Source organism: Drosophila obscura, unplaced genomic scaffold (assembly GCF_018151105.1).
Source record: "Drosophila obscura isolate BZ-5 IFL unplaced genomic scaffold, ASM1815110v1 contig_150, whole genome shotgun sequence".
In the NCBI taxonomy this organism is placed as follows: Eukaryota; Metazoa; Arthropoda; class Insecta; order Diptera; family Drosophilidae; genus Drosophila; species Drosophila obscura.
Genome location: NW_024542736.1, coordinates 13,380,522 through 13,403,261, shown reverse-complemented (window position 1 = coordinate 13,403,261; position 22,740 = coordinate 13,380,522). Strand labels below are relative to the sequence as shown.

At 41.5% G+C, this 22,740-nt stretch overlaps 1 protein-coding gene across 1 annotated transcript in view; it reads left to right on the top strand.

Annotated features, from left to right (window-relative positions):
- Positions 1–22,740, top strand: part of LOC111066538 (headcase protein) — a 76,807-nt gene that overhangs the window by 19,767 nt on the left and 34,300 nt on the right. The window contains 1 exon segment of the mRNA XM_022355245.2: positions 11,509–11,605. Coding sequence (XP_022210937.2) covers positions 11,509–11,605 — 97 coding nt within the window.

Sequence of the window (22,740 nt, the reverse complement as noted above, 5' to 3'; positions counted from 1 at the left end):
TAGAGAAAAAATAGCAAAGATATTGATATCATTTCTGGTAAATACTCCATTTAAAAACTATTTCATCATTCATGTACATATTCCATGTTTCGATTGGTGTTTGTGTGTTTAGTTTTTTGTATATTTCCAATCGTGCGTACTCATTTACATATTTGCTCCTGGACCTCTCGTTCCTTTCATTGCTCCAATTAAAAAAAAATGGACGAACGGACGATCGGTTTGGGAGGTCTGTCTCAAACTTTAAGCGAAAAAACTTATAGAATCGTATTCTCATTTCATCCTCCTATGCCAGTAAAGGGCATATAGAGTTGATTTGCTAAATATATTAGGAGGAACCATTGTCCCTCATTTGTAAGCGTATATTTTGGTCAAATTATGGTGGTTGTTACTTCTAAGGTTGTCTGGGTCTCTGACTCCCCTATTACTCGTAGAATTGTTAGAGTTTTTGTGAAAGAGTGAAGCGGGAACCGTGTAGAAGGGTTAACGAAGCGGTATCTGGCTTTGTTGTTGGCCAAAGTGTTAGGTTTTGGTCTAATTATGCTAACATATGGGTTGTGGGTTATTTTTTCTGTTGTCAAGTGATTTGCCTTTGGCTTGTGACTCGACTAATTTTGGCTTTTAATTTTCTCCCATTTTTCTCATTTTCTAATGAATTTTAATTGCAATCTGGCAGGGAATGCACTCTGACCCTCGTCGACAGCTAAGAGAAACTGATTGCTTCGCCACGGGAGGAGACATTATCGGGCTGTTTGCGCGACTCCACCATTTTTCCCCAAGTATTTTCACGCCAACGCCCACGATAAGAATTGTTTTGATGAGGTGTGGGGTTCAGTTGAGTCATCAACCCGTGGATGGGGCAGAGGTGGTGTAAGAGTGGGGCAATGGCTGACCACAGACAACAATTACATAAATTTATGGCAACGGTGCTGCGGAGGCTACAGGGGCTACGAGCGTGCCATAAAAGCCTTGAATTAATTAAAAATCTAAGCCTAAGCTTTGGCCATCATAAATAAGCCAGACAGCAGTCTCAACAATGGCAACAGCAATAGCAGCTATGATAGCAGCAAAATCACTTGCAACAATGCCACTCCACTGGACAGACAGAAATAATATTGTTCAACCCGAAATAAGACGAAAGAAAAAGCCATAAAAATGACTTTGTAACGATCAAACATATGTACAAACATATATATGTACGAAACATGAATTTGGAGTCTAAGAAAAACACTTAAGTATAGGATCCAATACTCTATCTCTGTTGGATAATTGTAATTAAAGTCTTTAAGTTGTTACGTTGTTTGAGGAGAGTGGTATAGGATGTATGTATGTACATATGTACACTGTACATTTAAAACTATAGGTGCAGCAATGTTTTGTGGGTATGTGATTGAAGATTGAAAGTATGACATTTAGACAGACAATGAATTGCATCTTTTACACAATTTGTGCTGAGAAATATGTTAAGGGATTCAGTTTTCGATAAACAATCGATAATTCACATATCGGTAATAGATAAAATATATTTTATATTTTGGATTGCGCTGTGTGGATTTGCAATAATTATTTATTTAATGGTAATCGACTTTCGACTTGATTCATTGATAAAGTTCTGGTCTTATTCATTCGGAGTCCTCTGCCCCGCCCTGCGTGCCCCTCATCGGTGTCATGTCAAGTGCTGAAAATGTAGAATAAAAATTGGTGGAGTTTGAGTTGGATTCGCCTCGAATCGTGCTCAGAGGCCTTTGTCTATCGGCATCCTAAAGAAATTGTTAAGCAAAAAAAATCGGATAATTACAAAAAAATCTAAAAAGACCGCCACAAAAATGGACAGAAATATAAAAAATACAAATAAATATCGCCAATTAGAATACATGTGAGCACTCGAGAAGAGATTTTGTCTCAAAGTATAAGTCGCGGTCGCAGTCAAAGACTTGGACATGTTTCCAATTATTTTTTCTGCGCTATTTGCACTTGTTGGTTGGAGCTGGGTTGGGCTGGGTCTGGGGTCCGCCCTAAATCAACGAGTGAAACACTTTGATTTGTAGGGGAGCTTGCCCGCCGTTCAAAGAGCCGCCGCTGACAGCTCAATTTGCCAAGAGGGAGACACGCAGAAACTCAAAGACTCACAAATCGGAGGAATCGGAATCGTAGGCCTGTGCTTCGGTGTGGCTCGGGGTACGACCTTCTTTTTGTTGCTATTTGCCTAAAAGATCTTTTTTTACCACTCTTACGCCTGGGAGACTTCACTGATGGTCTACTCATGTTTGTTCTGCTCTGCTGTTTGTTCTGCACAAATATTGATGTAAGATCGGTTCTGTGAAATTTTGAAATTGACAAGTGAATAGCATTCTCGTTTGTTTATTTCGAACAACTAAAACATGGCTCGAAAATCATGATTATAATATTTTATTGGAAGTTTGTGAATAAGTGATTTATTATTATTTTTTTTTACGAAAAAAGTACCTTTTGTTTATGTACATATGTCACCTTTCGGGTATCACCCGCAACCTTCCAAAAGGTATTTTTTGTTCATTTTTTTCATATTTTAGGTTTAGTTAACGAATTTTAGCTCCAAAGTCTCTCCATAGATTTTAATGGCGATACCTGACGCGCCAATGAAGCACCACACAATGGGCAGGTAATTTTTTTTCGACTTTTCCTGAGTTTTTAAGTCAAAATTCGTAATACTGCACAATCATCATTTTTGCATTTCAATGCTTTATATTTCCCAGACGGTAAGCTGAAATCACAAAGTATTTGGGCTTAACTTCTAGCTGTTTTAATTATCTTTTCGAAATAGCAAAGTTCTTTACAACCAGACGTAAGATCTCTAGAGCTATGTGAAAAAAGAGAAGCGATACCTCTGAAAAAAGCATAAAAAAAAATACCAGACTTCAAAAATTCTTCAAAAAAAAGTTCTGCCATAGAAAAAAAACCATAATCTCTTTAAAAAATTTTAAATCCCCATATCTATCAGAAAAAGTCGGTTTGGACCTGAGGAAGTCGATTTTCGAGTAGGTTAGACAACAAAAATACTCGTATTAATATTTAAATATTCGGTGGCATGTCTGGGCCTGGCCCACACATGTGCCCATCGATGGGCCTCCATTTCTCGTTGGTTGTTCTTCTATTGAAAAAAGCAACGAAATAAATGTAAGTTGTAGGCAAAAATTGTGGCAATTAATTTGACGCCTCGGGAAAAAATATACATATGTCGATACATGTGTTGCAAGTAGTGCGTGTGGCATGAGAAATGAAAAGGGATCCTCATACGAACAGGCATGTACTATGTAGCTAAGTTAGTTTGTGCCTCTCTGAACTTGCCACCACAACACGCGAGCAGTGTGTCTCTCTCTCTCTCTGTCTCTCTATGTCTGTCTGCCACAAAATACTTGGCAACTTTGCACATTTGCTTCCTCCAACCTCTGGGGGCGACTCGTACTCGGACCCCAGACTCGGATCGCATATTTGTCCAAAGTAATGAGACTTTTCACAGCTTTGCCCCCCAATCCAACTCCTGTGCCCCTCCATTATCACCCACCCCTCTCTCTGTGCTGGTTCGTTGTTTTAAGACCTCTGGTGCAGACCGCGCTGGGAGTAGCGCAGCGTGAAGTTGTCTCCTAGACAGCGGCCAGCCGCAAAATGCATTATGGGAATTTTGTGGCATTTTCATTAACAGCTCTGTGGTGCCTCTACCCCCTCCTTGCCTCATGTGTGTCCTCCTCTCCCCCTTTTTGCCACTCTATTTGCCTCATGTGTCTGTGTGTGCTTTTAATTTGTTTGCGATTAACACGCGAACGTATAAAATATTTTCTAGTTATAAAATTTGTCATGAGTCATGTGGTGGAGACGCGTGTGGTGTAGTGGGGTACCTATGTGGCATGAATGTGGGAGGAGGGGATTAGATAAGATTTGTCGTAGATAGAATCAGACAAATATATGAAGACACGAGAGAGTGAGATAATCGTTTATGTGCACCTCCTATAGAGGGGAGCGGCTTAATGAAGCAGAAATGCAAGGGATACCCTGCTAATCATAAAGTGATCGATGGAACTGCTTTATTTTTCAAAGCTAATAATTGCCTCTACTTTAAGATTGATATTCTTCTTTATTCAGAGTTGAGTAAATCTTAAATTTCTGTTCCAACAGCTGCCTTTGATTTCTGGTGCCCGCCGCACAGCTGCTGACGTTGGCAAATTTATAGGACCCACTCCGCTCCTCGTGCTGCCCCCTGCTCCTGGGGCCCGCCTGACCGCTCTACTCGCAATTAATTAGCGGCAATGAGCTGTTGCCTCTGCTGTGTGCCGTTTGCCTTTTGTGGCTGCCTTTATGGCTCGAATGTGCGTCGTTGTTGTAGCTGTTGTGTGGTTGCCTCTTTATGCTGCAAGCAGCAACATTATTTGTACGTTTCTTGCGCTATGTCTGGCTAATTTTCTATTTATTTGACCACACAAAAAACACACACACGGATAAGAACTCGGATAAGGTTCGGGTCTCAGACCCTAACCTCGGAGTGGCTTTAATTTATGGGTTTCTTGCACTCTCGCTCTCAGCCTTAAAGACCCTGTGGCCAGTCGTCTCTGGCAGTTTCTTGCATTTTCTGGCTTAAAGTTTGAATTTGTGTCCAGGGAGACAGCACAAACGCCGCACCCAGCCTACCCTCGAATAATAGTTTACTTTCAACGAGTGTCCAATGCGCTCCGCTCATCAACCTGATTTGACTGTAATGACATTCACGACTTCAGGCCCAACTTCAGTGCTTCACTGGGGGCATGCTACACTCCCTCCACTGGCAGTCGCTACTGGGCTAAAGATCAGTTCAGAGCAAGTCTTTGGCTTAGTTCATGCGTGGCCTGGCCTCTCCCCCATCGACTTGGCCTTTGCTTTGAATGCTGAATCGAAATTGCTGTATATTCCATGGCTTTTTTCCATGATTTATGTTTTCACGTTGCGCTTCAAGTGCAATAGTTTTTCCATTCCATTCCACTGGGTACATATACATACATTGTACTACGAAAGTTCTAGGGTGCTTTCAAATTGTGGTGATGTATGTATAAGATAAAAAAAAGGAAGAAAAGAACAAGTTTCCTCCTAAATTTCATTGTTGTACTCGTTTGAAAAATGTAACTCAACATTCTTTCAATAATTAGCTAGATGGAGTTATTATCTAAATATCTACTAACAATCTTTAGAATTAGTTTCACATTTTAGCCAGGATTAGGAAAATTAGTATTCCGAATTTACACTCTTAATGGGAAGTTTTCTTGGCCACAAAATAAAATTTCAGAGTAGCATCGCTATAGTCGACTATAGCGACTCATATTCTTCCAACATTTAACATGTGGGTCGAACTGCGGACTGATCTTTGGCGCTGCTGGGCTGCTGCTCCTTTAATTAGCTCAGCATTGTTTATGCTTATTTCGATTTGTTTCTTATTTTTCTTTATATTTTGTACGAGTATGTTAATAATTAATTCGCCCGCTTTGTATCGCGTAGTTTGGGTCATGCCAGTGCCACGACGAACTAAGCGAAAGCCAAAGGCATCGTGCATCGAAAGTGTGGCAATAAATGGGTCTACGAGTACTTTTATGTCTGTTTCTACTTTGGTTTGATGCCACCAGCACAACCCACATGATTAACATTTGCAATTTGCATGGATCAATCACAGTCTCTGCCTCTGGGCCAAATTTGTGCAATTAACTGTGGCTAAAAGTTTAATTCCACTTGCGACTAGCGACTGAAATTTAAGATTGTTTTGGGAGATCGAACAGATGCAATACGACTACTATACGATAGATGGAGGATGGTTGATGGCTGTACAGAGTGCGGGGGCAAGTAACCAGTTTAGTTTAAGTTGTCGTTTTATGGCATCAGCTACAACAATTAATAACAGCAGCAGTTCATGGAAAAGCAGCAGAAAAACACTTGAGCTGGAAAATGTTTTAAATACTTGGAATCCATTAATCAATTTGCACTCTGCCGCTCGCAGATCTCCATTCCCGATTCCCGATTGAGTGCCACCGATTTGCGGTCGGTCAGTTGCAGTATAGATTTCAGTACAGTGTGTGACCAGAAAGAGAGGTTGAGTGCAGAGCAACTACTTAAGCCATTCTTCGAGTGAACAATCGCCTATCGATTGGGCTACTACAATCCCCTCTCGCGTTAGTATGATCTCTTTTTTCGAGACTCGACTGTAGCTCCCTCTGGATCTTTTCCATTGCAGCGGAGATCGTAGTATCGCATTTTAATAATTTGTAATTTGTTTATTGGGGGGACACAGTATGTAAATGCATTTGCATGTGTCGCTCCCTTCACCTCCTCTTTTCCAGCTCTCTGGCAGAGTTGTTAATTTTAAAAGCGATAAGAAAAATTCGATTTTGATCTGTGTTTTCATGGGTTTGTGTTTTCTCATTGAATGAATGGATTTTTGGGTGCGTAACTTGTTTTGGGAATCCTGCCATGGGAATAGATCGAAGATCGCCGCACCCACTGACCAGTCGGGAAAGGCAGGATGCACGGGGGTTGCCCAGGGAGGAAGTGGGATGCTGAAAAAAAATGAAAGAAAAATCTTGATGGACTTTGGAGATGGAAACTTATTTCAAAGTGATAGTTTCCCTGGCGGTGGTTTCCAACTTTGCCATTTAAAATTTGGACAACTCCCACTCTTCACCCCGTCTCCACTCTTCTACGTAGCCCTCCTCCTCCTCCTGGCCAATCTCTTATTTGCATTGATTTATCTTTTCTTTGTGGTTGGTTTTTGGCTTTTAGTTGGTCGAAGTGTCTCTCTGCTGTCTGCCTGTCTGTGCCTTGGCCTGGCCAACTGCAGTTTCTGTTATAAGCGGCAAAAAGTTCAATCAAACAAATGAAAGGGCGTGGCATGTGGCAGGTTGCCCGGGGAAGTGGTACATTTAATCAATAACCAGAAGCACTATGAGCAACCGCAGCAGCAGACACAAGAGTTGCACACATATTTTTTTTAAATTTAAAATTGATTTTCTGCAATAAAATAAGGTGTTATGGGGGCTATTTGGGTGGGGGAATAAAGCATGGCCCACAGTTATTTATGGGAAAAACGTGATGCACGAAAACAGTGTACCGCCGCTCGTCTATTTACTTTTTGTAGCCACTTTTGCATTTGTCTCGCATTTTTGGCAACGTCTAATTTATGGTAAGGTGTGGTAGTCTCAGCACTCCACCGACATAAAATAATAATAATAATCAAATTATCAGAAATACAAATCTCCCTGACAGTCGGTCGGGCAGAAAGAGAAGCTTGAGGAATCACACGGAGACAGAAAATGGCAAGTGGTGGCGGCGCCCAGAATTAGTCTGTCGATTGCTCGATGGCGACATTTGGATTGGATTAGAGGCCAAAGAAATCCACGACGACTAGGCGGAAGACGAAACCGAGTCGAAATCTCCATTTAAATGCAAATCAGAGGCGAATTGGTGGGCTATAACAGATCGAAGTGGATCGAAATACGAGTCAAAATTTTGACAAACATCAGAGTCATCAAGTCCGACATACTTTTGGATTGTTGCCGCGGCACCAGCTTGTAAATCTATTTTTAGCAGACTTGAGAAATGAATATTGGATATGGACAGGGGGTTTTAAAGACATAAGTCAGCGCCACCAATGTAGATGCATTTGATTAGCCCTTTCGAATTATGAATTCCGAATAAACTTTTCCTCCAACTGGCTTATATGTTTGATACGCACTGTCAATAGAGCGCGATGTACATATATGTGCATAATTTAAACTAATTGGGCGCCAAAGCAAAGTCAACTCAAATGAATTTACATAAGTCCGATGGGAGGGTCTGCTGCTCCGTTAAGGGGGAAGCAGAGGCAGACGCAATCGAACTTAAAGTGGAACCGAGTCGCGTAGTCGTGTATTGTGAGGCAAGAGCAGAGAGAAGAGTATAGACCAAAGCAACACCGAAACTCGACTCGTACCGATGCGACGAAGAGACTGAAATTGAAACATTTCACATTTTTAATTTGTACGTGATAGGGCAAATAGTTTGCCACTTGATGGTGTGCCCCCTTCCCCGGGGTCATCCTCTTTGTGGCACGGAAAATTATGCAGCACACAAATCAGACTCCTGCCTTTGGATTCGTGCTGAATGCTAACGTGGCAGACAAATCGACTCTCCGTCTGGCAGCACTTAGCACGTGATTGAAAATTGCCCCGGAATGAAGTGATTGGTGGATTTATCTATAGAAAAAACTCCTTCCCCGTCTCCGTACTCCGTAGTTCTTACCGCCACCAATTTATTTTTATACTCCTCTTAAACTCCTCTGTGATTCCAGAGGGTAACACTGGAACGTACACAAATATTTCTCGTTGGACAAACAAATTGCTCGGAACTTTGCTCTTTTCGGGTTTCGGTTTCTTCGTCTCTTTGTCTTTGGCATTAAAAGCAAATTTACAAATTAGTGTGAAATTAGGGCCAAAACAGGAAAAGTATACACAGCGGAAGGCAAACACAATCAGAAGCAAGAGCTTCGGCGAGTAATCGAATGACAGACACCCTCTGGATTAGTTTCAAAAATATAGCCTAAAGTCATCCTTCATCCTTCAGTGAAGAGCCTGAAAAGCAGCATGATGTCTCAGTGAAGGTTGCCATACCAAAGTCCATTCGAATGGCCCTTTCTACAGGGTATGCTCCACAACATGCCGCACAACAAGTTGGCTTGTTTTCGGCCAAACCAAGGTCAAAGTCAGCTGCTCGGAACCGCGCTCCGCACTGAACATGTGATGATGTTTGGTATTCCGATTTGGATTCCGCCCCGCCTTTGTCTTCGTTTGGGGCTCACTCTGACAGCAGCAAACGACGGACGGACGCCGCCTATAAATTACAGTGCTCCCTTCCCTTTAACGTCCGCAGTTCGAAAGTCAGCAGTCGGACAAGAAGAACACGGGCCACGGACCAATCGAATGCTGACTGATTGTTCCAACGAAAGCTATATGGTATAGGGCAGACTGACAGGAGACGGATATCTGAATCATGAATCTGCAAAGTTGTGGGACGGATTGAGAGTGTGTTGAATGGGCCATGCCAAAATTAAGCTGCGAAATATAAACATAATACAAAAGATGATGCAAAATACCGTAAGAATAATATTTAGTTTTTTCTTACCAATATTACCAACTCAGAGGACAGTTATATAATTAGTATTTAATATTTCTATGATTCATTCTAAGATCGTACAATTTTATTGTGTCACGTCTGCCGCTGATCGTTCTATTCTTGCCCCAAAGAAGGGTATCAAAGTGTAGAAATGGGGACCACTTCTGTTCGGGACAGACACTTGCCCAAGCGTTCGGGCCAAAAATGAACAATAATAGGAATGGGTATAGAGAATGAAAAGGCCAACGCATTTGGGCCATTAAAATTCATTAGCCGTCGTGCACATCTCGATCTGGAGTGGGGAATGCTGGGGACGGATTGGATCAATAAGCAAACAATAAAGTTCGCATCGAGCAGGCCAGCTGCGGATCGTATCCAAATTATAATTTATTTGCTCAAAATTAGCAGAATCTTATCCTCCTCTTTTGGGTCAGGAGGAGACCAGAAAGTGGTTCTTGATTAAACTTTACAGAACCGAAGTTCCACTCATTTGATGATTTGCCATGGCCCGCCCCTGTAATTGCTTAAGTATGATTTACAAAATTTCGCTCGGTTTTGCTGTCGTTTGCTGATAAGTCAGAATGACTAATCGCGGGAGGGAGTAAGGTATAGAGAGTCTGCGGGAGAAAGGGAGAGGTTGGTGGATAGGGTGACGAGACAGAGAGTCTACCTTTTGTTTTGTTTATGTTATATAATTGAAGCAAATGTGAAATAAATAACGTATTATAACATTTTTATGGCCCCTAAAACAAGGAACAAAGTGAAAAATCATCTGAATGTAAGAATAGGTCGACGTTTGTAATACCCTAGAATAATTATTGTGGCATAAGTGAACATAAAGCCTGAGAGGTGGAGCGCGAAAGCGTTGAAAGGCTAATGATGGCGGTGGACTCATGTCTTGTAGGATTCTAGCCTTCGAAAATAAATAGTACCTTATACCATCGGATAGTCTTTCTTCATAGCATAAATACTCTCTGAAAGGGTAACCAAAAGTGCATGGCTAACGTTCCGACAAGATAAGAGAGTGTTTTCGAGTGTTTTATTTTGTTTACTTTATAATTTTCTCACAGATAAGTCGAAATTCCACATGAGCTAATGCAAGACCCTCCATCCCACAAACCCACCTCCCGCCTAGTTGATAAGATTGCCCCAAGAGAGAGCAAGAGCATGAAGGATGATGATCAAAACAAACCAAGCACAAAATAATAAAATCTAAACGCGAGAGAAAGAGCACACACAAAATAAAATCTATTCAATGTCAAGGTCAGTCTGTGGGACGGCGACAACAACATCGAGGTTTTTTTTTGCTCTTTGTCTTTGACGTTTCTGGTTTTATTTGCTCTCTTTCTTCTTGCTTTTTCACATTTTTTGTTTGCTTTCGTTTCGCTTTGTTTTTATTGGGCTTTTTGTTGATAACTTTATTTGCTTTTCCGACTGTTGGTAGAGAAGAGGGAAGGAGAATGGTAGGAAATCGACGTATTTGACTCCGTAGAACTCACCTTTTTACCTTCGCCATAAGATTAGACCATCTGGAAAAGGGTATAATTATATTTATAAGAAATTTTGGGACCCCTTGCCACAAGAAAAGAAGGAGAAGCAGAACGCCGCTGGAGGGAACTATTTTAAATTTTGTAATTTTTTGTCTTTTATTCTTTGACTTGTTTGTTTTTTTTTAATCTACAGTCTTTTATGTGTTTAAAAATTTTTTTTTTGATTGACAAATGAAGTGGAGCCGACGAAAAACAGGGAGATAGAGTGTCTGAAAATCAAGTGAAATAAAAATGAAAGAATTCTGTTTTGTTTCTTCCTTCTGTTGTGGAGGGTTAGCTGTAGCCAGCCTTCAAATGGGACTCAAATAAATATAAACACAAGTGATTCTACAAGTGGGAAAAAGGACAGTACAGTAGAGTTTCCATAAGTATTTGTCTTTTAAATATTTAACCGAAATCATTGCGATTAGCATACATTCGGAACAGTTTCCCCACAGTTTGATTGTTGCATTGCATTGGATTAACATAAGTTCCACTGCGATTCGATTAGTCAGAGGAAACTGTTGGAAAGCCAATACGTGGCTTTAACCGTACCAAATATGTACATTTGCTGTGGCGGGGTATGTGTGGGGGTGAAATTATTATCATAACTCTCTCGTCCGGCTTGCCTCTCCGATGGCTTGCAATTTCCGTTTTTCATGTCAGCTGTCACATGCAGTGTCCCCCGACCAACCGTCCCAGAGTCAGAGCTGTCATGATAATGTACATTTTTACTCGAGGAATGGAATTTCGTATTCTGATTCATATTTTACCGTATTCCGTAGTGGCATTTACCTTATCAGTTTACTTACATCTGTCTTTCTGTCTATCCATCTCTTTGCAGCTCGACATCTGGTTGCAACGGCATCTTCTCACGTCGCTTGGATTTCTCGGCGTTCAATAAGCTGCCAAATACGCGTTTGAATTCTTATCAAGTCAAGGTGAGTAATATAACTAGATACAAATATATTTAATATATCTTTAATATAAACCACCAGTTATCCATTCAATCACACATACACTGACTCATTCACTCAACCTTCATTCGCCCATTGAGAAACCACAATTCATAGTTTTGCAAAATTTTTTCCTATTTCTTGGAATTGTCAACAAAAATCTGCCCGATTTGCTAAACTTGCCATTGGATATGGCTGTGGGACCGATGGAGGGACGGAGGGAGAGTTGATTAGATAATTTTCAGCTGTTGTTGGAAGTCTCAGCATCCGTCCAAAGCTCCCACATAATTCTTGGGAAAACACTAGAAATATTCATCGCCCAAGCAAGCAATTTTACAGTCACATGAGCAGTTCCATGAAGTGGAAGAAAAATAGAGCATAAAATCTAACAAAAACAAGAATGTCTTGCTATATCCGATGGAAAAACCTCGGTGGAAAAAGTACCGTGCAACACCAGCAGCAGCTGTGCCCTTTTGATCCCCTGCCCTTGTACATCTCCTAATCAACCTCCCTCCCTACTTATTCTTTTCTGTTTACAGTTCCAATAATAATGCAAACGCAGTGTTTCGATTGCCATTGTTGTCCATTGCGGTTGATGATGCGTTGGAGTGGAATGGATGGATATGAGGGATAGGCCCCTTGGTAATCTTATGGATAATGCTTTCGAGCGGCTATTGAACCATGATCTGAGACCCCCCACAAGATTTCTTCAATTGGCAATTAGCGAGCCCCGAAAGCAATCAAGGGCGAAGTTCTCCATTTGCGGTTGCAGGGGAGTCCAATCCTGCCGCAAGCCACAGCCCGTGCCTCATGAAATAATAACCATGTGGCAGAAATACACAGACCCATAATTGTGTGTATCCTTTGGATGCAGCAATCCTTGGAGTTCGCCTTGAATATTTCATAAGTGGCAGACGGAGCTATTGCATGGCAGGATAAGTGGAAAAGAGACGAAAGAGCAGAGGGGTAGCATAACAAAAGCCGAATTACACGTACCACCTGTCCCCGTCCCGCTAATGTTGGTGGGTGAGCTTTGAATATGTTTTCCATAGATACCGAAATACTAGTTTCTGGCAAATGTATGTATCTGTATCTGCAACTAGTACGCCAGGGAATCCCCCCTTTAGCCAACGTTTGAGCCAAAAGAGCTCGCAGCAGAGAGAGATGAAGCATTGTTTGGGAGAGAATTGCTTTTAAAAACTTTACAATTCAATTTGTTTTTGCTGTAGCAGGATCCCTTACCCTTTTGGCAGTCTGCCGCGTTGGCATGCATTTCAAATTGCATTCGGTATTGAATTTATAAATATTTAATGCCATTCAGCATGCCATGCAACCACCAAAACAGAACCTAAAGCAGAACCAAAACAATGCCAAGCGTTGGCGTATTCAATTTTTTTTTGTCTAAAACCCGTCTAGGATTTACCGGCTGGAAGAAGTTTTATCTGGTTTTATTTCTTTCCCAAAGCAGCGAAAAATTAATCTTTCGACTATAAGATACCTTATACTCCGGCCTAGCTTTCCGTTTGGAAGAAAAGTTGGTTAATATGTACATAAATACCAAGTAAAATCCCCGAATGGGAGTGGCATATTTTCGACATTGTGGATAGAGAAGGTATTCAACTCTCTTGAGCATAGAACCTGAAACCATCTTAATCAAGAATTTCCACTATAATTTCAATCTACACCTCAAAATAAATCCACCCTCTGCATATACTGCAAAATCCAGGGCACGACAAAACTTTTTTCGGAATTTTCCAACGGACAAGTTGCCGACTCGAAAGTTTTCCGACCGACAGAATCTCCCACTGTTTGCCCGAAGGATTTCCCCAAGCCCAAACGCAAGTAAAGCGCAAGTAAAGCGCAAGTAAAGCGCATCGATGTTGAATGTTGAACCACGGAACCGGTTCGTCATAATGAAGCCTCGAGTCAACTTGTTAATCATTCAGCAATTTGCCACTCGATTCCCGAAAGGGTTGTTGTTCCTTAGCTGGTCTTTAAGCCGCATCGTTGATTTTTTAATCAGCATATCATAGCAATGGCCCATGTGACCCCCAGAACCTCCTCTTCAGCTGTCGACATTCTCATTGTGGCCGGCAAGGGATTTGCGTCATCCAATAAAAAAGGATGTGAATAAGGGCTTTAATCAGCTATAATTATAATTAACAGAGCCTCGAGGATTTTGATTTCAATTCACTTCGCACATCTGCTAATTGTTGATCGTGCTCTTCTTTAATCCTTTGAAGGGGTGTGGCCTTTCCTTATTAAAGATGATGATTCAAGGCAAATCTGCCCTGGTTTTTTTTTTGGTTCTGGTTTCTGTTTCTGCGCGTTTTTAATATGCCAATCAATCTTAGTCGCTGCCGAAATGAAACGAATTCTTGTGCAAAAACAAACTTTTAAGCAGTAAAATAAGTTTTATACATAGATGATTGATGAGCATATGTCTCTCTCTCTGTCTTTCTTACGCTCTCTCTGTCTGCAGCAAATTTGGAGCTAAAATTTAAATTTTGAATGAAAATAAATATTATTTCTTGTTTCATTCTGTTTTCCCTCTGCTCTGCGATCTTTTTTTTTTCATTTAAGATTTTGCTGTGCTGACATGACATTTCCTCTCCATTTTCAGTTCGTTAGCTGGGAGGGGGGTTCTGGTTGTGGAATTTTTCGAGACAGACCCTCGTGGATTTGGTTTCCGTTTTCACACTTCGCAGTGGACTCTAGACTGGCGACGCGTCCACAGATTAATGGCTGCACATTCTACGAACGTTCTCCCTCTGCCAGTGTCAGTGAATATTCGACACGACATTTGTAGATACCCAGATGCCCATCCAGATTTGGAAGCGTATTATAACAGAGACAAATAAATGTGAGGCTTTACTGATAGAAGATACTGCTAGAATAATGGGTAGATCTTGGTCGAAACACTCGACTCGAGGGTTCGCTCCACCTCGCAAACGAATGGATTGTAATGAAATGACTTGAATTTCCGTTGATAGGCGCCACTGGCAGGCACAGAATTTTTGCAGACTCTGGAAAGAGTACAACTTCGTATTTGGACATTCATTCCCCGGTCCCATAGACTTAGGTCATGTATCAAACATGTGTGACAGACTTGCGTTGTAGTCGAAATTCCACGCAATATTAAATTTCTTTAAATGCAAAAAATGTATGCAAAAGTTAGTTCGTTTTCTGCGCGATGTCTACGCCCACACTCAGGTGGGAGTGGATTCAACTTGAGGTCTGCGTTGGGTCTGTTGCTTTTGTTGCTGCTTTTGCATGTGAGAAGGGGAGAGCGAAGTTATGTGCATTGACTGCTTTAAAAATTACATTTATTGTAACAGTCTTTCGTATCCTTTCCCTTGGAAGGAAAGTAGCCCCCTTTCCTTTCTCTGTACTTGCCACGCCCCGCACTTCGAGAACCACTCGAAGAAACCGCCTCCTGCAGCTTTTGTCACATTTTGGTGCTGCCACTGTCTGCTGCATCTGGCAGATATATTTTGCTGTTGTCATTTAAGCATTTGATATGCATTGTGGTGTGTCTATATATGAACATATACACACATAAATATGTGTGTACATATTTATCTGTGTATATACTTTGTGTGCTTTCCATTTGGCCAGACAGCGCCGAACAGTCGACAGTTATTGTTATGCCAACATGTTGCAGACACTGCTACAAGGACACAGAAAAACATTGAGTACTCTCCCACACTTTTTATATTGCAACCCCCTCTCCTAATCGTGTGAGGCATTTATTTCAATATATTTCGTGATGCAAAGTGCTGGCAATCTTGCACTTCAAAGAGCCACAAAATTTGCTCAACTACCACGAAACGTGTGCAGTGAAAATTAATAATTATGTTGCCGCCGCCCCCATTTCTGTGGCACCCCCTTGTCATATTTCTCTGTTTGCAGCTTAATTAAATGCCTGCCAGGCAATGAACGTTTTTGTTTCTAATAAGCGAGTGTTCCCATTTTCCTGCCTTCTTTTTGGGGTTCAATGACCCGCACAGCTTAGGTCCTGTTTTGGGTAGCAGCAAGTTTTGAATGACATTTTGTGGAAAATTTAATATCAATTTTCTCATCAACTTATTGCTGCGGTCTATCCTCCCTCTGCTTGAGTAGGTGATGTTTGCATATCCCGTCATTAAGTTTGTCGCCTGCCTGAAACAGGCACAGGATAATGTGGGCGCCAATGTCCTTGTCCCTCCTCTACAGACATTGGACAGAACGAACCGCACAGAAGAAGCCACAGAAACAGTGACTAATACATATTCCGACAGACATTAAGAATGGCAGAACGTGTAGAGAGAGTCGGAGGGAGAGTGATGAGTGGAGAGAAGAGTGAAGTGGGACCCAGCGACCGACATTGAAGTGTTGAACTTCAACTTGCGGTGCTTTCTGCCTGCCGAAACACACACATGTCAGCCCTGGAGGGACATGAGAAGTGATGATAAATAGAGAGGGAGGGGCTGAGGCGCACAACAGAGATATCTAGGCTTGAGAGGTCTCTCCTGCCCAGTCCGTCATTTCATCTTGATCATTTACTGACATCGATTACCTGCCCGAGAGCACAGTGGGACAGAGTAATGAAAACTGCGATACAAATTATATTCTGATGTTATTTTTTCATGTGTCAGCTTGATTTCTGTTCTTCTTTTTTACCTGTAGTATGTATTGTATGTTTACATTACATATTTCTCTTGCCCCATCCCACAGTGTGCGTCCCCTCTCTGGGGACGCGCTAATTACAATGGCAAAGGAAATACAAAAAAAGCGCGCATTAAACAAATTTAAAATGCATTGACTTTTAATGTTAACGAGCATTCGCACACACACTAGCGCACACACACACACACACTCGCATACATGTTTTTTAAGCGTATTCGTGTATCACTCAATAATGTATTTAACCTAAAAAATTGCACAAACACTTCAAAGCTGCCCACACACACTAAAACACACTCTCATAGTCATTTGCATTGCGAACAATTAAGCATTCGTTTACAATTCACAATCCACAATCAACAGTAAACAATTCACAATAAAAAACAGAGTGAGAAAATCATCATGAGAAACAACAACAGCAAAGAGAATGAGTTCCCCCCTTGTGTCACCTATAGGCAGGTACCCTTCTTCACGCCCCTCAGCCAGGTGGTTAGTGTTGGCCCCACACCCACAAACGTTAGACGTTGTCTCGTCAGAGTTTCTTATGATTTCATTTAGATTTATCGCACACAAAGGCATAACCAGAAACACAATTACAGATACAAAAGTTTGGCTTTCATGGAGGTGCCAGCGATGTCTGTGTCCTGGCCTTTATGAAAATATATAAAATCGAAAATGTTTTAAATTAAAAGTCCAGCCCAGTCGATCAGTCAGTTGCGTAGCAGATTTCAGGGAGGGAGGAGGCTGTCGCCTGTCTTTTGTGGCCTGACATGACTTATTTGGTTGATATTCAATTGAAGGTTCACCTTTAAAAGAAGAAGCCTACGTTAACTATCTTCTCTTTAGTTATGGCGGGCACTGTACTTGGAGAAAAGTAAAATCCCCTCTGGAAATGAGACTGAAAACTCATTAAAACATTATTTGGATGACATTAATGAAGGGATTTTATTGTGAACGCTTTAATTTCCATTTTCAACATTTTTTATTTTCTCTGTAATTTTCCGCGTTTCTTGCAATTGTTTTCTCGCTCGAAAGTTAATTGAAATTTGTAAGGCCTGCCCTGGAATTATTTTCGATGTTGCAGCAGCGATGATGTTGCAGTGGCAGCCGTTGCAGCTGCCGCCGTGCCGTGTGAGGCACTGAACCGCAACGGGTTGCAATTTCGTTGGGTTTTTTTATCTCCATTTTTTGCGAAGTTAACGCTTCATTTGCCTGGAAGAGAGAAATTCGCCAAATGAGAGTGCCATTGCCACTAAAGGGGGAAGGCTGAAAGATGGGGATGGGGATGAGGTGCAGCCTGCAAAATGTACAAGTATTTTCCGTACGAGTAATTTATTTTATTTGAATTAGTTTCGGGGATTGTTAGCTGGAAACTCGAGAAGCGACAAGTCCAACAGTTTTTCTCTCGGGGAATGGAATGGAGACAGCTCTGACTTTGTACATTGTATGACAGCTGCCTGACAATGTCCGTTACCTGCCTAATGACGATTATCATCATCAAGTGTCAGGTCACATCTGAAGGTGCTCCTCAGAAAGACAACGACGGCAAAGTAGAGAAACTTACTCTTATATTGGAAATTATTGTAATGCGCACAATGGCAGGCCCCAGAATCAAATGGGAGATTCAGGTGCCCCAAAACCGAACCTTTCCTTTGGCCCAAAGAAAAAACAAATTTTAATTGAATCGATTTCGCTCAAAACTCTCAACTCTCGATATGAGACACCGACGAATCCGAACTCCCACTTTATTGTAGATTCATAAATCTACGCTCAAAATTTGTAATTTTCATTTTACTTTGATTTGTTCAGCATTTTCCCGCCGCTTAATTGTAGTTCTTTCTGTAACTTTTCGCTTGTCTTCTACGCTTGCTTTACCAAAGGAGAATGTCCATAAATGTAGGACAGAAATTCAATTTAATTTTAAAACCGATTTTCCTCTAATTTTTGCTGTGGCGTGTTCACGTTTGAGGGCAGTAAATTAATGTTTCTTTTTTCGAGTCTAGTTTTATTTGCGCTAATGAAAATAAACTGCTTAATTTGTTTTTAGTTTGTACAAACACAGGACTTAGAACTAATTTGTTTGTATATTGTTTTAGTGTTTTTTTTTGGTGGTTTTTGTGTTTATGGGCCACAATGCCGAATCAAAAAAAAAACTACAAGTCTGCTTAGTGCATAGATTAAACAACAACTAAATGGAAATTGTAAATTATGCTTTTGGTGTGCATTTGAAATTTGGCTCTCAATGTGGAATGTATCCTTAAAAGTTGATCTCAAATGGGAACCACAGAAAGGCGGCTACAGATACGGATGGACCCCTTTCTTAGTGCCCGCATACATTCAAAAACTAAGAATCATCTGAACGGAAGTTTAATGGTTTATCCTGCCTTCGTCCTTGTTTTCTATAGTAATCGAATGTTATCCTGACGATCGTTGAGTGGCTTCTGCTTATGGAGAAATAATCGAACGATAATGCTAAGCTTCTATGAGCCCGTCCAAAGCTTTTTTATGGCCCATTCCTATGCAACAGCACAAGGACGATAACGACGACTACGTCATCATTGTCAGCTTTCCCCGTTTGTCCTTGTTTGCCATCGATGTGCGATGAAATTGCCAATTTCTGGCCATAAAATCAAAGAAAGAACAACTTGTCTGTCCGCCACACGCTCTCTCTTAGTGACAGTTGCCACTTGCAACCAGGGTAACAGCAGCAGTCATAACGATTCTTAAGTTTACTTTATGTTGGCCATTATGGAAGCGAACTGAATGGAAGAGCTTCCCCTGCATCCCTGCATGGACGAGTCCTTAACGAAGTTTCGCTGGGTTCTGTTGCTCTTTTGTACACTCTTTTAAACGGGTTTATGGATTTCGACAAGAAGTATAAAATTAAAAAAATGGGAGTATTTAAACTCTATAGAGTTAAAGTTAAAGAGTTAAAGTTAATTTTAATCAAAGGGTTTAGGGTATCGTATAATTCGGCTGTCTTTTCATTCTTTAGTAGTTGTTGATTTTAAAAAAAAATGTTTATTCTTTTGGCGGTTTTTCTTTCTCTCTCACCATCTTTCGGACTCTGTCTACAAAGTTGCCAATTAGGCAAAAAGTTTTTCATAACAGCAGCTCCTGCAGCTGCAGCAGCACATCGAACTCCATTTCTACACTTCTCTTTCCTTTTGCACTCTCGCTCTTCTCTCTTTCCTCTCATTTTGTACATATCTCCAGTTCGCTGTCCACTTTCGCGCTGTCACAGCCACTGACCCCGTTCGATGGAGCTGCTGCTGCTGTTTCTCTGCTTCAACGAGCAGTTGGTCCCACTGTTCGTCCGAAACCTGTCATGCGATGATGCAGTGGGTCCAGGGGTACTTGAAACATGAAAAACGGAAAGAAGAGGAAGAGAAACCAATCAATTTTATGACAAAGCCAAGTTCTCCCTCTGACTTTATTCCAAAATATTCCGAAAATTTAAATATCAAATATTTACAGTTAAAGGTAACGAATGAGAGGGGTAGGGAAGGGACTTTTATTGGCCAGGACCGGGGTTCTATATTTATTGTCTGCATCAGGTTCAGGTTCAGACACCTTTTATTATTTTTATTTGTTCGATATTAAATTGTGTCTAGAGCAAAATGCCATAAAATCCCCACTTAAAGCTGCTATGGCATACCCCCTAACATCCCCCCACACGTCCTGGTATACAGATTTTCCCACGCATATAGCTCCGCATTCGACCCCATCTCTTGCGACCTTCGCCTTGAATAATGTATAAATGCGTCAGACGGTTTTTGGGGGGGCCAGAAAGTCTGCGTGCCGCACATTTCCCAAACAACTCTCACGAGAAGGAAGAAAGGAAGGAAGGAAAGAGACAAGACATTGGCTGGAGAGGGAGGCAGAGGGAGATAGGTGCAAGGACAAGGTCAAAGCACCCGGCATGAAAATCATTGGCATCAGAGGGGAGTCGAGGGGCCAATGGATAGGCCTGCGCACGACCTCGAGTGTGCAGCTTCAGTTTATTAACATTTACGGGCTCCACCCTACTCTCTCTCACTCACATTCTTCCTACAAGGGAGTGGAGGGAAAAACGTGTATCCTTGTGCCTGCGCCTACGCAAGGGCAAGTGCAAGGACAAGGACAAACAGTAGAACAGGCAGAGAGAGAGTGAGATAGAGGGAAAGCACTTCACGGCCATGGCCATTGTGACGGCCAGGGCCAGGGCCATACAAGAGAGAGCCAAATGCCGGCCGGCTTTCTCTCTTTAGGAAAAGCTTTGAGTAGGAGCTTCCGAGCCTACAAAGCGCCTGCGTCAAGTCTGCTCTCCCTTCCCCATAGACACAAAACCACTCTTGCGGGTTTAATGTCCTTTGTAGCCCACGTGTAGATACAGTCGCTGCCTGTTTTTACGACGAGCTTCGGTTTGGAACCTCCGAGAAAGTTTGCGCGCCTCTGAAATCCCCCATGACTAATGTGCCGACTAATGGCGTGCCGCCCGGCGGGTCCTGGCCCCATCTACAGTCTGTGGGCCAAGGCGTTTGGGGATTGGGAGAAGTCTAGGCTTGTCTATTTTTGAAATACTTTGCTTTTTTATGGAATACTTTATGGCGTTGGAATTGCTGCGCTTAACGGCGCCTGCTGTCAGGAGGTCCTCCAGAGTAAGAGAGTGAGAGAGGAAAAGTGGGTTGGGTTCGTGAATTCCCAATGAGTTGCGTCGCCCCTGTCCAATGAATAGAGGAGGGAGAATGTTGAAGAAAGAGACTAGGAATGTTTGAAATCTTTTGCTTTAGCATGGAATGTTGATTGCGAAATGAATATATGTATGTATATGTATTTATTTGAAGTATGTTGAACAGGGTATTCTCGAACCCGTCATTGCTTCTCCTCTCTATTGCTCTCTGCTCTCATGTTATCTCAGTTATTTAATCCCTCTCTTAAGGCAATGTACTGTGTTGCTGCATTTACTGTTACCTCAATTGCAAATCATCATCGTTCCCCTCTATTTCGCTTTCTTCTACATTCCATATGCTCGCACAAATACTTCCCCCGCTAAAATATTGCCCCTCGTCCCTTCTAGCATTTGTGTTTGCTCTCTTTATCTCCGCTTGTAATGATTTTTTTGCTGTTTGGCAATTTTGTGTGTTTTACAACATACTCCTGTCGGGTATTATGAATTTGAGGAGATTGGTGTATATAAACATAGCTTACCCAATTCGTAGATAAATTCCTCGTAAGAAGATTAGTCTTCACATGTTTGTTTACATACATATCAGCGAAATGAAAACAAAGCTATTCTCTCATATAAATGCTTTCGAAAGGGTATTAACAGTTTCGACTTCCACAGCTTGTATTCCTGTTTCTTGTTGTATTTGAGTTTTATTTTCAAATTTTTTTTGCTTTATTTTCTTTGGTTGTTGTGCAGCTCTCTTGCTACCTCCCTCCTACTTCCCTCTGCCATCAGCGCTGTCTGCATTTTAATTTCGCTTAATGAAAAATTGCAAGTAAATCGCTCCACAAGAGAGCACAAGAGACAGAGGAAGAGTAAGAGAGAGAATGAGTCAGAGACCGAGTTGCTGCAGTCACCATGAGTGTTGAGTGGGAGAGAGACGGCACTTTAATTGCCTTGCACTGCAGTATGGAAGAAAGTGAGAGTTTTTTCGGAGTTCGGTTGGGAATGGAGTGCATATCCTCCCCACGTCCCTCGCGAACAGTTTTGCTATGTGACAAGTTTTTGCTGTTGCTCTTACTTTTGTCGATGATTAATGGTTCATGTTCATGTCAGTCGGGATTGTGGTTAAAAAAAAGTACAATACTTTGAGAAAAAAGTTTAAATGATTTTTCACACAGAAAGAAGAAAAAGAACAATGGTATACCACACAGTTTCTCCCCCTTTGGGAGATGGTGTGTGGTAGGGAGGTGGTTTCAGGGGATCTGCTTAAAATTAATGAGCCCCTGGGAGCAGTTCCCATTTTCGTCCGAATCATTTATTTCGTAGCCACAAAAAGTTATTAAAAAATCATTTGAAATGTAAAAAAAATATTTATTCTTTATTATTTCATTATTCATTTTATAATTTTTCCTTTGAATTTAATGATTTTGTCAAACATTTTTGTCATTTATTCAAATGGAGTTGAGGATTTGATGACTTTTTGATAGAATTGCAACAGAGTGCCAGGCGCCTCACGAGTGGTTAGGGGGCAAGGTATGGAAGGTCAGACATGTACGATAATTAATCATTTCGTTCACAGAAGATGTTTGAGCACTTCCTGGGCCCACTTTTTATACGGTTTTAATGAGTTTGAACCACCGCTCACCTCTCGAGAGCTTTGCTGTGCGGCACGGGCCAGATTTTCCACACGAGTTTTCAACCGTCTTCCACTTGAGCGATGTCTTCCACTTTGATGCATTTGCTGCCTCGTCACCTGCGATCTGAGTGCATCCATCATGAATGAATGAATGACTGACTGAGTGAA